Source organism: Mchenga conophoros, linkage group LG20 (genome assembly GCF_057382185.1).
Source record: "Mchenga conophoros isolate Kocher_MC1m ecotype Shallow Benthic linkage group LG20, M_conophoros_male_GT1.1, whole genome shotgun sequence".
NCBI classification, from domain to species: Eukaryota; Metazoa; Chordata; class Actinopteri; order Cichliformes; family Cichlidae; genus Mchenga; species Mchenga conophoros.
The window spans coordinates 12740728-12756992 of NC_140545.1; the positions used below are offsets into that span (position 1 = coordinate 12740728).

General features: G+C 41.3%; 2 protein-coding genes, 1 long non-coding RNA gene and 1 pseudogene across 4 annotated transcripts; 1 reads left to right on the plus strand and 3 right to left on the minus strand.

The window, feature by feature from the left end:
- Positions 1-143: 143 nt before the first annotated feature.
- On the minus strand, positions 144-8876 carry LOC146550487 (tonsoku-like protein; annotated as a pseudogene). Its single transcript, XR_014890177.1, has 8 exons — positions 8783-8876; positions 8491-8647; positions 7865-7886; positions 1555-1611; positions 1158-1466; positions 800-971; positions 528-703; positions 144-443 (listed from the first exon to the last, which is right to left on the minus strand). The product of XR_014890177.1 is annotated as a tonsoku-like protein (transcript).
- On the minus strand, positions 1845-7041 carry LOC146550488 (uncharacterized). Its single transcript, XR_014890178.1, has 4 exons — positions 6931-7041; positions 4767-4918; positions 4529-4605; positions 1845-4051 (listed from the first exon to the last, which is right to left on the minus strand). It is a non-coding gene; the product is annotated as an uncharacterized LOC146550488 (long non-coding RNA).
- A 153-nt stretch (positions 8877-9029) lies between the features above and the next one.
- LOC146550489 (uncharacterized) lies at positions 9030-13723 on the plus strand. The gene is made up of 6 exons (XM_085260095.1): positions 9030-9234; positions 11345-11436; positions 11815-12009; positions 12098-12174; positions 12431-12496; positions 12564-13723. The coding sequence occupies exons 1-6, from the start codon at positions 9084-9086 to the stop codon at positions 13135-13137; spliced, it is 1155 nt and encodes a 384-aa protein (XP_085116221.1). The 5' UTR covers positions 9030-9083; the 3' UTR covers positions 13138-13723.
- LOC146550490 (uncharacterized) lies at positions 13509-16211 on the minus strand. The gene is made up of 3 exons (XM_085260086.1): positions 15527-16211; positions 15075-15210; positions 13509-14829 (listed from the first exon to the last, which is right to left on the minus strand). The coding sequence occupies exons 1-3, from the start codon at positions 16120-16122 to the stop codon at positions 14077-14079; spliced, it is 1485 nt and encodes a 494-aa protein (XP_085116212.1). The 5' UTR covers positions 16123-16211; the 3' UTR covers positions 13509-14076.
- Positions 16212-16265: the final 54 nt, after the last annotated feature.

Genomic DNA, 16265 nt, shown 5'->3' on the forward strand with positions numbered 1-16265 from the left:
GTATAAATAAGGCAGACAAAAATGCATAAAACACAAGCTATCCACAGACTGTCGGTGGACACCATGTCACTTTATTTTGTTTTTATCTTGTTTCTTTTTGGTGTAGCCTCATTAAACAAAATGTTTATAAAAATGACCACTTTTATTATGAATTATTATGAAATTAATAATTCATTATTAATTATTTATTATGAACACACCTGCCACCCTCAAGTAGAGGTGGCAGAGAAAGTGTCCGTGTGACTGAGTCCTGTCCCAGCTCTGCTTCAAGGTCTGTCGGTCCAGCTTGTTGAGGGCCTGAGAGCAAAGACGGATATCCTGGACCAGCTCTGACAAACTGTCCAGGTCTTGACTCTCACACACGCACACCTCGCCAAGGTAGCTACACTGCTGTCTGTCAGCCCATTTGCAGCCAGGCTGAGGTGGGTCAGAGAGCACTCGTCCTGCAAAAACACAAAAGTCTTAACCTGATTGCACAATTATATCTTTCGACAATAAATGACATTGCATGATTTTTGCATGCACACCTGTGACAGGACTTTGGCGAGGTGTTCCAGTGCCGGGTAATCAGCAGGCCCTCTGCAGACAGCTGACAGGTCCACGTGTGGGAGGCAGTGGAGGGGCAGTCTTTTTAACACCAGCTCAAAGCCGGTGGAGCCTAGGGGATTGAGGGACAGGCACACTGCTTTCAAATGGCCTGTGCCTGAACGTTCAGAAGATGTAAAGTTAGTTGCAGTTTTGCTTATGGGTGGGAGTTCAGTGAAGCTTAAGGCTTCAGTCAGCTGCTTGTTAGAGTCACCTGTGAGCGCGCTGGCTAGCAGCAGTCGATGCTGCTGAAGGAAACGAGCAGTGAGGCCGCAGGCCTGCAGAGACCGCTTGGCTAGCACAGGGCAGCAGGACAGCAGACAGGACAGAGACTCAGACACGCCGTCCCCCAGTGGGTTCATACTGAGGTCCAGCTCCTCCAGGCACTTTGAGTGGAAACGAGCAGAAAAAGCAAATGATCACGAGAGCCAATTCTCTCTGACAGATATCATTGATACGAATCAGGTTAGCTTGTTATTAAGATCTAAGGTAGTTATTAAGACCAGAGGTACTTAAATACAGGTTAGATGGTAAACCTGGAGCTGCCACTATTGGCTAGCTGAGGCCCTTACCGGGAATGCAGGTGCACTCTGTCCCTTTAAAGCATTTACAGCCTTCTCCAGGCCGTCCCCTGTAATGCAGTTGGCAGAAATGTCCAGCAGCTGCAGACGAGGCATGTGAGCGTTGTGGCAATCAGCTCAGGGAGAAGGTCGTCAGACATACGGTTTCCAGAAATTCGCAGCTCCGTGAGGCTGGCCTGAAGTTTTAGGGCACGGAGGAGCGGGCCGAGGGAAGAGGCGGCCAAACCGAGACACTTGGAGTCCTGACACGGAGGAACCCCGGTCCCGAACCTCATAGCCGGGAGACACGCTTGTTCTCATCTACAGGTAGAAAGAGATGGTACTTCATAACAGAATACAAAAATGCACTTGTGTGCGTTTTATAATGCATTACCTCTTTGTTGCTCACCCACTGCCAGACTTTGACAGGCCTTCTTGTATCGCTCAGGGAGAGGAGGGAGATCCCCACACTCTCAGAAATAGGGGTACCAAAGTGTACCAAAAAGGGTACAAATGCTTGTCGCTGGGGGTGTTCCTTTTTGAAGGACATTTTTGTACCTTATGAAGTTGTACCATCTGAAGTACAATCATGTACTTTCCTAAGACATAAATGTACCTTGAAACTATAGTACAGAAATGTTCCCTTGAAAAGGGTACAGTAGGGTACCTATGAGGGTACCCCCCCAGCGACAACCTATTTCGTACCTAAAGAGACAAAAATGTACCCCCAATATTCCAAAATATTTGGTTATTTAACCATTTATTCTCGATAATAGAATCACATCAAAGCATTTAAACAACCACAGGAATACATCCTTGATTACTTTCGTATATTGCCATAGGACATGTCAAGAAAAATACATTCATTTAAAAAAAAAAAAAAAAAAGTAAACAATCACATAAAGACATTAAACACCTGAACACAATGGAAAATGTGCTTGCAATCACGTCACACAGAATACCTCAAGGACACAAACAGCCTATCATCTACTAAATACGTGTCTAGAGCTTGAAAGTCTAATTCATTTCCTGGATTGAACAGGATCCAGTCATTGTCAACTGAACTTGGTAAGCATGGAAATGACATTCATAAGTGCAAGGAAGTAACAGTTTCCCACACAATACCCAACAAGTATCAACATTCAAAATATACTTGATTTTAAGGAATATAGGTATGGCTTCAGTGTGTGTATGGCCAACTACAAAAACATCCTCAAGTTCATATTTGACACTGCTGACTAGGGCTGGGCGATATATAGAGTTTTTTAAAAATATCGATATATTTTCATGCGAGATATAAGATGCGACAATATCATTTATATCGATATAGTCTATGTTACGTTATAATTATACTTGTGGAGCCGCAGGTTTGCCTCTCTTTCGTCCACTTTTGTCTCTACGCTGCGTTACTCGGCCTCGCCTCTCCTTCACTGAACACAACTGCCCGTCCGCCATAGCTTCATCTGCAGGCAATGACAAGATGAAAGCGGAAAATCTCCGTTAGCGAGTTACCGCGGATCGCCCCGTGCGTGGGGCTGGACGGCGTCAACGTGTTAGCGAGCTAACCGCGCTAACCGGGCTGCACGGCCTAAAATCCTTTCATTTTCTCAAAACTCGACAGTGCGCCCTATGTATGAATTCTGGTTGTGCTTACTGACCGCGAACCGATTTTATGTGGTACACAGCGCTCAGCAATCTGTCAAAAAATGTTTTAATATGACTTTGCTAAGCTACGGAGCTGCACCGCTTGATGGACTGTCGGATGATTACGGCTACCGAGGAGGAGCCTCGCGGAGTGATACATACTGTGCTTCAACGTAATATTACCGTACTGTGTGTGTATAAGGACCACAAATGGCACCTGTTCAGAGACGTGGTGCAGCTGTGAAATCTGTCTCTTTGTTATTATGCTCAGCGTCTGTTAGTTTACATTTTGACTGCACAATTGTGAGCTTTTTGTTATGCACAAAAAGAACATAGTTTTCTTTTATTTATGGACCATGATTATTTAATAAATGCTGAGAATTTATTTTTGAGTAATTTTTTCATGTACATCTACGCTGTATGTAAATAAAAGTGCCCGTGTGACATCTGGGACACAGTGTGACTAAGAACTCTCTTTTTGTTCTTAACTTATGGCTTTAAAAAAAAAAAAAAATTGAGATATATATCTTATATCGCCATCCAGCTAAAAAAATATCGAGATATGAATTTTGGGTCATATCGCCCAGCCCTACTGCTGACAGATATAGCAGACACACACTGAAGCACTTTATCCTGAAAATGCACATCTGTAAAACTTTTGTTCATTTCCAGAGCATTCTGTAAGTCACCTGGCAGAGATGAAAATGGCACACTGACACTTGTGCTGAGTGAATGTTCAAAGTCAACAAGCAACTTATCTGAAGAAAACTCCCAGCACTGTTTCATTTGATGACGATTGTTAAGAGTTGCAGTGATGTTTACAAAGTTTTTGCATTTACTCGCTAGATTTTTGAAATATTGATGCTTGCTTTCATATCCCATACACCACAAAGGGCGAAGAGGACCATACATCAAAATCAGCCTTGGGTAGTGAATAAGGTAGTGACACTTGGGTGGGGGCATATTTAATAGAGTTGGTTAAGTACCCTGGTGACACTTACTGGCAGGGGTTTGTCTCCCTGGTCTCCTATGTTGACAATGCAGTTCTGAAGAAAGACAAGTGTTTTCTTGAAGTATGCAGGGTAGGTCATGTTGAACACGAAGAAGGTGGAGAATGCTGAGATGTAGGCCTCATCCAGCGAGCGGCACGAGCAAACATCCACTCCTTCAACTGTCACAACACAGCGAAACTGTCTTAAGAGGGCAGTTGTCCAACTCTTATCCTTCATTCGAATGGTTGGGTATGGACTCGTGGGAGTATTCTGCAGAAGAGGAAGAAAAACATTAGTATACAGTATGTTTAAGCAATATGTGCCAAGTGGATTTTCAACAGATTCCTCAAATTACCTTCTTTATTTGCAGCAAAACAAAACTGTCTATTCTGATAACCTGTAAACATGGCCCCTACTCCAAACAAAAAGCTTCTTGACCAATGACTGTTGTGGTAGTGTTTGATAAGCTGCTAAAGTTTGACATAATATTCAAGGGCAAAAGCAATCACCCCTGACAGTGACAGTACCTGTGAAGAAGAATTTCCCTAAGGGGACAATAAAGGTTTATCTATCTATATAAACACCAGACAAAACCCAAGAGCACAGCAGCACTGTGGATTAACAGCAGTGTTTCCCCTACATTAGCTTAGCTGTGATGCTGAACCGCAGCTGAATTCAGCTCCATGCCAACAAAACACCGAGAATGAAACTTGTGGCCAAAGGCTATGCATTGCATCATCCATTTACCTCTCCAAGGATGATGAAATCTTCTATCTTCTCCTTGAAGATGGATGGCAAGAGAAGTGCCCCCTTGAAGTCAATTCCTAGGTCATACAGATGCAAATGCACTTCATTATATTTTGATAGCATGCAAATTCCCATTAACATGCTCTTCACATGACACTATGGTACATCAATTATCTTTGGAAGAGAGAGCAAATGAATTGTCACAAAATTTACTATTTGTATGCGGTCAAATTAGCACCTGTAATGTCTTCAGCCAGTGCATTCTCCCTCCATGTAGACCTTCTTCAGTGGCAAATCCTTGGTCATTTGAAGAACAGCAGTGAAGTTTTTGCTAAAGCGGCGACAGATGTTGTCTTGGCAGGGATGCATTAAATCAACCTCATCACACAACTGGAAATGAAAAGAGCAGAATAGACAAAAGAATGACATTTTACATTGAGGATTTAAACTTTTGACATGTTTAAAGACAGACTGGAGATAAATGTAAAGTACTTTAACCCTTGATCAAAAAATTCTAAAGCTAATAAACAGATTGATTAATCAGCTAGTACAGAAAATAATAATAATACTAATCAGATTTAGAGACAAAAAAAAAAAAAATCATTAGCTGTTTCCCCAATCATCTTAACAATTCTTGGGTTGCAGACAGTGTCCCTGCGCAGAGCTTACAGCTCTCAGATTCGAAAATCCCAAATCCCACTAAGTAGGTGGAATGGTGCAAATGTGTACCTTCCATTGTTTAAAATCCCTTTGAGCGGGAAACAAGTTAGATGCGATAAATTTTGCTTAGAAAACGTTTTTGTTAATAGCTATATTTACATACAAGCATGTTTTGAGAAATTATTGATTTTTTTACATTGTTGTACAAGGTTAGTGACTATTTATTGATAAAGCACTGGAATACGGCGGGAAGACAGACGTTGACGATTCCACCAACAGTCTAAATAGTCCACTAGTGATGGGACGTTCTGTATCGAGGCTTCGGAGCTTGTGTCGAGTAATTGAGGGGGCGTTTCCGCGAAGCGCGTATCGAGGCTTGCTTCATTTATGGGAGGAGCTGAAAATGATGACGTCCGAAGCCTCGCTGCCCGGCTGTACCACGTGACTGGTTCATGAAGTGGTTCGAACTTTGCCGCGAGATATGACAGCGATATAAACCCCTCAGACTTCATTCAAAAATGTGGGTGTTTGATGGAGAGTTGCGGTTAGTGAGAGTTTGGAGACCGTTTGGAGGTTTATGAGAGTGAGGAAAGTCAGGAGAGAATGGAGCCAGCTAAGAAGAGGAGGATGTCCTGCCCTGTGTGGGAACATTTTGATCTTATTCCTCCCAACAAGGTATGTAAATTTCTACAGAAGATGTATTTTCATAATACTGATGGTGCAATAAAATTTATGTTAAGCTGTCTTTACTTTTGTACAAGGTGAAGTGTTTGCTATGTGCCAGGGAGCTGGGATATAACAACAACAACACCTCATCCATGCTTAGGCACTACAGAGCTTTGCATGAGAATAAGGGGAACACCGATTGTGGAGCAAGACCAGGTGAGCCATCAAATGCAATGATAATATAGGATGCAGTAATGTTACTAAATGATATAACAATATTATACAACTGTTATAAGTTACGTGTGTGATATTTATATTTGTGCTTTGTCTTTATTGTCTTTCCTCAGGAGAACAATCTCAAATAGATGAAGACCTGGTCAGCATGGTGATTGAGGACTCACAGCCATTTAGCATTGTGGAGGACAAAGGATTCAAAAGATTTGTTAAATCATTAAATCCTAGCTATGTTCTCCCCACTAAAAAGGTCGTAAAAGCAGTGAACATTTAGTTTTTACAGAATAAAATGTGAACAGGCAGGACTGAGTCTCAAAGCCTCAGTGTGTAGCTGTCCATACCTCAACGTTACAAAAGCACAACTACTGTCCACACCCCAACCACACCTCACCTCACAGTAAATGATCATTTCCATTTCAAGCATTTCCAAATAATCATTTCCCATACTGCCAGGATAAATATACACAGTATACTGCCATCACTACAATATACATGTTTTACACACTCCTTTTGTTGTTGACATTTACAGGCTGTGTGCAAAATGCCACACTCTTCAAATTCATGCCAGCTATTATTTTTACGTCCAGTAGGTGTCCTGCTAGAGCAAATGAAGCTTCATGAAGCTTCGCGTTGGGGTGAACCAATTGGATGAAAAGCTTCAGTGCTTCATGGGGCTTCATCTGCCCATCACTATAGTCCACATTTGTACCTTTCTTTGTTTAAAACTTAGCTAACTGCTAGCATTCACCCATGTTAAAGCTAGCTCTTCGGACTTTTGCTAACTCTACTGTAAAATTACACGTTGTAATTTTTATAACAACACAAAATCACACCCGACTTACCTCTAAACCTTTGCGCCTCGTCGTCTGACACATCAATGCCTTCTTCCATCAACTTTATAAGGAGCTCCTCCGTGTCGATAACCCCCTGAGAGTCATTTTCTGCGTCAGCGCGGAGGCGGAGCACTCATCGCTGCTGGCTTTTCAGCCTTTGGGATTAATGCGCGTTGCGAACTTGATACATGGAAATACAACATTGTGGTATTAATGCACAGTTGTTTAGAAACCGTTATGCTGTCTTGGCGAACTATATTTGTAACTTACAAAATGTAGTCACCGTAACATAAAAATCTGCTTGACATTTTAACTTCCAAAGAACCTCGGTTTAACTTGATGTTGCAAATTCCATAAAAACCTCCCAATTAATGAACAATTCTAGGATGTAGTAAAAGCGAAAAAGTAAATGGCCAAACATAACAGTAATATGATTTCACGTTTTTGAAGGCTACAACCAAGATTTAAAACATTAAAAATTATAACTGGAACTTAATAAAATGGAAATGGACCAGTTTTTTTAACATCATTTGGTTGTGCCTGCATGTCATTGTGTGTTTTTTTTTTAAAATATAATTTAACATAACTTACACAAAGGTAGGTTACAGATATTCTTTGCATCATAGGATAATTTACGTACAGAGGAGAGGACCAACAGATTTGATTATAACATGTAGCTTTTATGAGCACACTCACATCTCATATGAATTTTACAATTAACCAGGCCCATCCAGATTTTCCCATGCTGACCCATTACCACATTCTGCCACTGTCACTGCAGTACAGGTCAAAATGGTACAGATTTGTACTTTAAATTGTACCTTTAAAGGGGCATTTCTGGACTTTTAAAGGCCAGTATTATACTTTTAAGGGAACATTTTAAAAAAAATGTACCTATAGGTACAAAAATGTTCTTCTCTCATACCTCTATTTCTGAGAGTGCACGAGCAAACTTCAGCCAGAACCTGCAATACAAACCCATCAGTTATCCTGCACTGGTGCAGGAAAGTGAAGCCAAGGATTCAATCCCAAAAACTGTGATTCCTTCAGTGTCTTCTGGAAGCTGGCTCCAAAAGCAAGTCAGCATCCAGTCTGGTAATAGAAATGGTTCTAATCTTTACAGTTTCTCAGATTGTAGTTTCTCAGGCAGCTTAACATAATCAGCCCTTCACCTTCTTACCAGAATCATACAGTCTAAAACCTGCACGCCTCATCTGGGTAATGAAAGATGAAGTCATTGTGGAAGGACCTAGAACCTCCATTCTTCTATCAGTGATTTAAAAAAGACCTCTGTGTCTATGAGAAAGTCTATTTTATGAATTTGGGCCATACTTTGCCTAAGAAAAGGAGTATGCTCACTGGCTGACATGCAAGCTGTTTCACAGTCATAGCCGTCCTCTTGTCACTGTGGGTTTTTTTAAAAAAAAATCCAAGATAGCAACAGTGACAACATTTGTCTTAAACACTCGTGATCAGACTTCATCAACCAATCATGGTAGTCTTCAGCATCTTTTAAATTGTCTGTGGTCCAAGTATGGTCACTTCTGGCTCTCCTCAGTGTCACCTCACCTCTTCATTTGTGTGCAGGACGGCCAGTAGCTGGTCCTGCGGGGAGAGCAGAGCGCCTTCTTTCTGCAGAGAGAGACGAGGCAGGAGGCCACATTTCTGGTAGTAACGCTGAGCTGCCTGCTCACACAGCCACGACACAGAGCAGGAGTTGGCCTCACTGGGATGCAGAGCAATGACCGGCGATTAAACAGAAATTAAAAACAAAACAACAACAACAACAAAAAAAACCACTATACCAATCAGATTGGGATTTATTTTTATGTACTGCTCAAACTTAAAAGTTTTCACCGACCTTTGTGGAACTGGGATCAGGAAGACGTCTTCCTGAACCCGGACCCTCATTCTGATTGGTGGAGGAAGTGACGTGGGCATAGGAGCAACCAAAGTTTGAGTTGGAGGCTAGAGTAAACAAAATAAAACATTCAAGCACTGTTAAAACATCTGTATTTAATGTCATCAACTCTTTGTAGAAAGACAAAGCAGAGTCTGTACTAGAGAAATCAGGAGACCTGACGAGGGCAGTATGGACTACTTGCACTAACACTTCCGCGTTCTATGTAGTCCTGCTCCAGTGCTTCCGGTGCGGTTAAACCATGGCGACGTTCTACACTCGATGCCTACAAGAGCTCCCAAAATTGAACATCACCGATGTTCATCGGATTTGCAGAGTGACGACTACCCCCGCCAGCAAATTAGATAAAGGATTTAAGTTATATGCTGCATCTTATATACACAACTACGAAGGTAAGAAAACGTAAATTAACCGACAAAGAAACGCTAGCTAACATCAAATGCAAACACTACGTTACTCCGCTATGTCCTTCATTTGATGTCAGTTCTCTACATTACATGTTTTCTTAAACGGTGTTTTATGTCGTCCTAAACTATAGTTGAGGTTTTCTTAACTAATGTCACTTTTGTTGTTAGACACTGTTATATTAGCGTTAGGTAGTTGGCTAGGGTTGCCAACTCCCTGAAAAATAAATAAGGGACACCTCGTGGCCAGGGCGACCCAGTTGTCTTCACCCTTCCCAGTGTGGTGAATTTTCTAGCTCTTTTTTTGTGTGTGAAATTATTTTTTTAACCCTTTGACTTGAATTTGATTTAAGTAGATGTGTATTCTTTGTGATATGAACACATGTGAAACAAATGATCATTTAGCCATTTATTTTTAGCTCAAAATGACAACATTAACACAATAAAACAGGTCTCCTTCTTAAACAGAAGCCTGTCATGCTTAACTTTTGAGAATATAAGTAAATCTTTCTTTAAAAGAACTCTGTCCTGCTTAACTTAAAATAATAGAAAACAATAGAAAGAAAAACATTCTTGTAACAGTGCACATTTAGTGCATTTAGTACAATCGGCTTCAGTTGAAATATTATTTCAGCTTTTCTAATGCTAATCAGCTGCTCCTGTTTGTAAACCCGCTTGTTCCCATGATTACGCATCATAACTCATCATCATTATTCATCTATGTATTACTTTTATGTATTAGTCATCTATTTGTTGTAATCATCTATCCTTGCAGTTGTTTATTACACAAAATAAATTATATTATCACACTTCTGGCCACATAGCGCTGATATTCACTGCACATGCCCATATTAACTTTTTCCAGCCAGGTGTTTTCCTTTTCCCATTCTTCCCTTTCTCTGAGGGGAACAAACATTGCTGCTCTAATGCTGGGCTCACACTGTGCGGTTTTAGGCCCATTTTGAGCCGATTTTTGACCGATTTTGGCCTTCATCGTGCATCGTGTAGTATACGTGGGGTAACGAGAAGTGATTAACACCTCACGACCAGCTCCCGATCATCAATCGCTCGTGAGGGTCTCATCACAGCCGCTCACACTGCTCGCGCGCAAACACGTAAACGTTGGTGTAAAAGATGGAGCAGCACGGCTGTGCAGCGTGTGATCTGGACACAAGCGATGGAGGCACAACTTGTAGAACTTTGGAAAGCTCATCCGAGCCTTTTCGATGTGGCATCACAAAATTATCACGACCACAACAACCGTGAAAACAGTTGGATTTACACTGCTGCTCAATCACAGCTGCCTGATCATGTTTTTCATTAGCAATTTAGCAAAGTTGATGGTGGTGGTGTGTGTGTCTGTGTGAGTGTAAGACGGAGAGAGAGAGAGCGCGACAGATTTTCTGTTATAACCTTCGTGTTATGGAGGCACAGTGTGAGCACTCAGGTCGCATCAGAGCATCGGGCGGTATAGTGTGAGACCCTGCATCGTGACCTACCAACTTCTAACCCCTGCGAGTCAATCGTGCAGTTTGAGCAGGAGCTGAATAACGCGACTGAAAAAATCGCACAGTGTCTGCCCAGCTTTAGGTTTACTGTCGTCCGAGACTTGCACTGCAGAGTCGGCGTTTGTTTCCCTGTTGGCCATGCTTCTTGTTGTGGTCATCTGTTGTCTTCCGGTATTTTCTCCGTAAGCGACCTTTCCTCGACCAATGAGATGAGCGGTAATCTGAATTGTCATACTCGAATTGTCATAAGTGTGCTGTCAGCTCATTGGTCACAAAGCAGGAGAGGGGCTGGGAATTATGTTTTCAAACAAAGCGTTAATTCCATTAAAAGTTATAGACTACTTTTGATTCTCACTGTATTACGGGACAAAGTGCGTCCCTTATTAGCTCAATACGGGACGTGTACTTTTGTTTCGAAATACGGGACGATTCCGTATTTTAAGGGACGGTTGGCAACCCTATAGTTGGCTAACTATGGAGGTAGTTAACTACCTAATGCTACTCTTGCTAAGTGTAAAATATATATGTTTAAGACATGCTGAAATGAGTAATACAGAAATAATGCTAATGGTACTTGTATCTTTATTCAGTGTCCAATAAAGACAGGTTGTCAGGGGAGGTCGGTGTGAGAGCCCTGTGCTACAGGTCGATGAGGAAGAGTGAGGCACCACACAGACTAAGTGTAGGCAGGAAGCTGTGTAAAGTTGTTAATCCCCGTTCTGTGGGGTTCAGTTCATTTAAGCATTAGTTAAGTTCATTCCTAAAGGCCCATCAACTTGAATGTTTTCCTTGTCTCCCTGCTTTATCACTCCTAATTTGACTAGTCAGATAGTTAAATCAACGTGTGTTTGGGTGATCAGAAACATTTGACAACAAGTTAATACTGCAAATATACACAATCTAAGTTATTACAGTTATCAAGCATGGTTAAGTTGTTTTAATAGGGAGAGAAGGAAACACTAAGCATTCAGGAGGATGCGTAACCATAACACTGTACTATGTTCCTGTTCAGCTCTTCCATGAAGATGTTACATTTTTAATTTTCATTCTTTCTTCTTAGATTAAGCTTCTGGATTCATCGCCGGTGATACTGACACATAGCCAGTGCTCCTGTGTGGCAGGCGCTGTTATGTGCAATCACACAGTGGCACTGCTCTTCCAAACAGCACACTACTCACAACTCAGAGTGCCGGTTGTCCCCCCTGTGCATAGCTGCACGGAATCTGAACAGCAATGGCACAAGCCACGGACAGTGGTAATTTAAATGAGGTTAAAGTTTTTGAATTAGTCCATGTTTACATATGAACAGCAACACCATCCATAGTAAATGTGTCTTCTGTTAGGGTGTGAGGCCAGGACCCATCAACTCCATGATCTTCACTAAGCCAGTACCAAATAGGATGGCCCAGACTGGAGTACGGTAATTACATTTGTAAAATTTGGTTTCATGTGTTACAAATGTATGTTGCTATTTTTTTCATACATACATGTGTCAGAATAGGTATTAATTTACATACAACATTACACTTTCTGAAGACGGCTAACTCAGTCATGTACATATACATCCCAGTCTCTAACTTATGCACCACTGTTTTACACCTTTTAGTTTTTAGTTTAGTTGTTGTTCAGTATAACAACCTTCTTCCTTACATTATTGTCATTGATGTTTTCTTTAGGAGTGGCTTCTACAGAGGCATGGTGGGTCCGTTACCAGATCCCTGCTTGTTCAGAATAACGGAGGCATATCGTTAGCTTCATAGCATAAGTGCCTAAGTCATTGACTTAGGCACTTATGCTATGAAGCTAACGATATGCAAAATTTAATATTGAGGACAGGCCACTTGTGACCACAATGAACATGAGACCTGACAAGCCCCTTGTGGAAAGTGCCTTTGGGCTGGTGCAGGAGGGCAGTGTTCTGTCATATCAGCAGCCGGTTTTGACAACCCGGTACATCACACTACACCGCGATGCACCACCAACACCGCACTTGCCTCTGGAGGGGTATGACATCTTGCCATCAGATTGTGTGTTTGTGTGCTCAGAAGAAGAGCTTCTGCATCTGAAAAGCTTGTCTGTAACTCTGGAAATGGCTCACAAAATAGAGGAAGCTACACGTGAGCAAAGCTCTTCGTCTGAGTGGCATCAGCTCCGCAGGCCCAGAGTGACTGCCTCTAGGTTTCGGGAGGTGTGTCACGTCAGAGGCCAGAGCTCGGCCGAGTCACTAGCAGAGCGTATATTGAAGGGAACAAGGCAGACAGCAGACATGAGGAGAGGAACTGAGATGGAGCCTGCAATAGCAGCAGAGTATAGTAGGCTAATGAATGTTAACTACTCACCCTGTGGTCTGGTCATTCACCCCATTGCTTGCTGCATCTCCTGATGGTGTTGTTTTTGACCCCAATGAATACCCCCAGTTTGGCTTCGTCGAATTCAAATGTCCCAATGTACAAAACTTTATTGACTGCAAATATGTGCAGATGGAATGTGGTACCCCTAAACTAAAAAAGAGCCACGCATATTACTGGCAAGTGCAAGGACAACTGCTCATCAGTGGGATGCAGTGGTGTGACTTTGTTGTGTGGGCACAAGAGGACTACCTAGTGCAAAGAATATACATGGATATAGATGTGCACAATGCAATCAGAGAAAAGGCAGACTATTTCTTTTTTTACATATATATGCCAAGATACCTGTGTTTGAAAAAATGAACAGTGAAAACAGCAAAAAGAAAAACAGATCCTTCAGGCTGGCTGGAACAAAATAACTGATGTTTTATTTTCAATATATTTCATGAATTCTTTTGTTGTTACATGTTACTTTTATGTGACATCAATAAACTGTTATTTAAGCAATGGCATCAATTTAATTTTTAAAAACACACATTAAAACGTTGAATTTGTGCAGAACTTATTTACATGGTAAGTATTTAAAACTCCATGCCTAGCATACTGATATACATTTAGACAATAACTGAACTGTAGAAAATGACAAATGGTATTTTTGATGTTACAAAAGTTCAATGTCACTTATGGTTTTAAAACGATTTAGTGATTTACTTTATAATTTTGATAAATAGTTTTGTTGAATCTGAATAGTAATAATAGTAGTATAATTAAACAGTATTATTAACATTAAACATTTGCAATGAATTTGAATTATCAATAACTGAAACTCAACTATCGGCACTCAAGTACCAGTTCTGTAATCAAGTATTGTCAGCTGAGAAGGAAGAAATTCAACTGTAGTGGCCTCAGCTGCAGGTCATTTTCCATAAGTTACTTGTACTGGCACTGGTGTCTTGGGAAAAATCCATCTTGTCTCACTTAACCCATTTTTTAACTAATGCTGTGTTCTGGTAATTTGACAGCATACATGCCACTGCAAACAGTTGGTTGATATTATAAACATGTGACATGGTAATGATGCTATCAAAAAGTTTGTTCTGTTTGATCCTCCTAATGACTCGCTCCACATGTACCCTGAGTCTGGCTATGGCCTGCGTCTCCTTAACCTGGTATGCTGGCATCTGCTTCTGCTTAGATAGAAAAGGTGGGCAGTACACTTTGCATTTACAACAATCAGTGATTAGGAAGCCCTTATCTACCATCACTGCCATGTCTTCAGTCAACTTCTCAGCAATGCCTGATTGTTTGAATAGTTCCTTGTCACTAACCGAACCAGCATACAGATTAGAGATGAATGTCACTGGACCATGTGGAGCTATGCCAACCAGGGCTTTCATCGTACAGTGGGATTTGTACGAAGAGTACATTTCACTTTGGAGAAGTGGTGAGGATGGTGTCTGACACCTCAGCTCTGTACAGTCAAGGATCATCTGGGTGTCTGAGAAATCTTTGAATTCCTCAGGGAGGTAAGCTTGCACTTCTTCACGTGTAAGCCAGATGCACTGAGACCCCAGTGCAGTGGCAAGAAAATTTGTCCATGTTGCAATAATGCGGCTCACTGTGGACTGGTGTATGTTAAATCGGTGTGCCAGGTCCCTCTCCTTCAAACCAACTGACAGGAAAACCAGGAAAAGAAAAAACTCATCAATTGGCTGTAGCAGCTGCCTCTGGAAGGTGAAAACAAAAGGGAAAATGTTACTCCTTAAGCTATGAACTAGTAAAATTATTCTTTTCTTGGCTAAATGTTTTGTAATGGTTAGGCATACCATACTGTACCATGGGGTAAACAATGAGGTGCTGTAGTGCACAGGTGTATGTATGTAAAGGATACTGAGTCTAAAGTAATGTTATTGTACATAAATACAATAACATTACACCTCTAGTTCTAACTACCAACAAACCCATAACCTACTGTTGATGTGCGTGCAGGTGTCAACACTTCTTCGTTCCGATTGGCAGCTGACTTGGCTCTTGAAACCCGGATCATTTTATAGATGCAAGGCTCAATCAAAACCCAGAATGCCATCAAATGATCATAGCTTGGAAATCTATTCACGAGAGAGACATACATCATGTCAATCATTAATTAACATTACACACTGACATAAAAATAATGTAAACTGTGACAAATATGCTAATGGAATGCTGTATAAAATAGTCTGATTAAGAGTATTTGGTGTTGTATTTTACCTGTAGCATTAGGATATTGTTTAAATACTAAAGCATCTACATAAAACATACAATCAGCAGAGAAAAAGTAAATTTCTATTTTGTTTTCATTAAGACTGGAAAAACTTTCTAAATTTAACTGATGGTGACCTTGGTATATTTTAAACAGTTAGCTTGAATAGAACTTAGATGTACCTGGTATAGAATCGGATGTCAGTGTCGGAGCCAGCAAAACGCTGTAACCCAAATTCTCGCTGGACACGTAACTCCTGTATTTCCTTCCTCAGAGTCTCCACGTCTTCGGACAGGTCTTCTGCAGCTGATGCAGATATGTCCAATGCAGATGGCTCAGGGACTGAGCAGTAGTCATGATCTCTTGTAAGACTGTGCTCTTCTTGATCGTCAGGAGGAACTAGTTCAGGGCGTCGCTCCGTTCTCTCCCAAACACTACGCCGCGGTGGTTCAACTTTATAGCCATTCCACTCAAAAAGTGTTGGTACAGCACCTTTAATAAGCCGCCTTCGACCATCGAGGGTTGTTGGCTCTATGAGTTGATCACTGGCAAAGTGTCTGCAGCAGACCCTGGTGTGAGAGGTAATCGTGAAATGATCCCGGCGTATATTTACCAGCCATTGTCTTCTCAAGTCGGAATGGGTCGGAAAGGCATGAAAACTTAGTATGCCGTTAAATTTGGCTGAAGCTGAACAAAGTGGGACACAGCAATGCTCGGAGTATTTCTTCTCCTGTTTTTGAAAATGTTCTGTTTTAAATACTTTCCTTTTTATACTCATTCTGAAGCGACATTAGCATAGCTACCGATAGATAAGCAAACGTACCGGAAACGCACAAGCGGTACTATTTGGAAACGGAAATACGTCACATGCCCTAGTGCAAGTAGTCCAGCCTACCGTAAATTCAGTAGAAGAAGAATAGC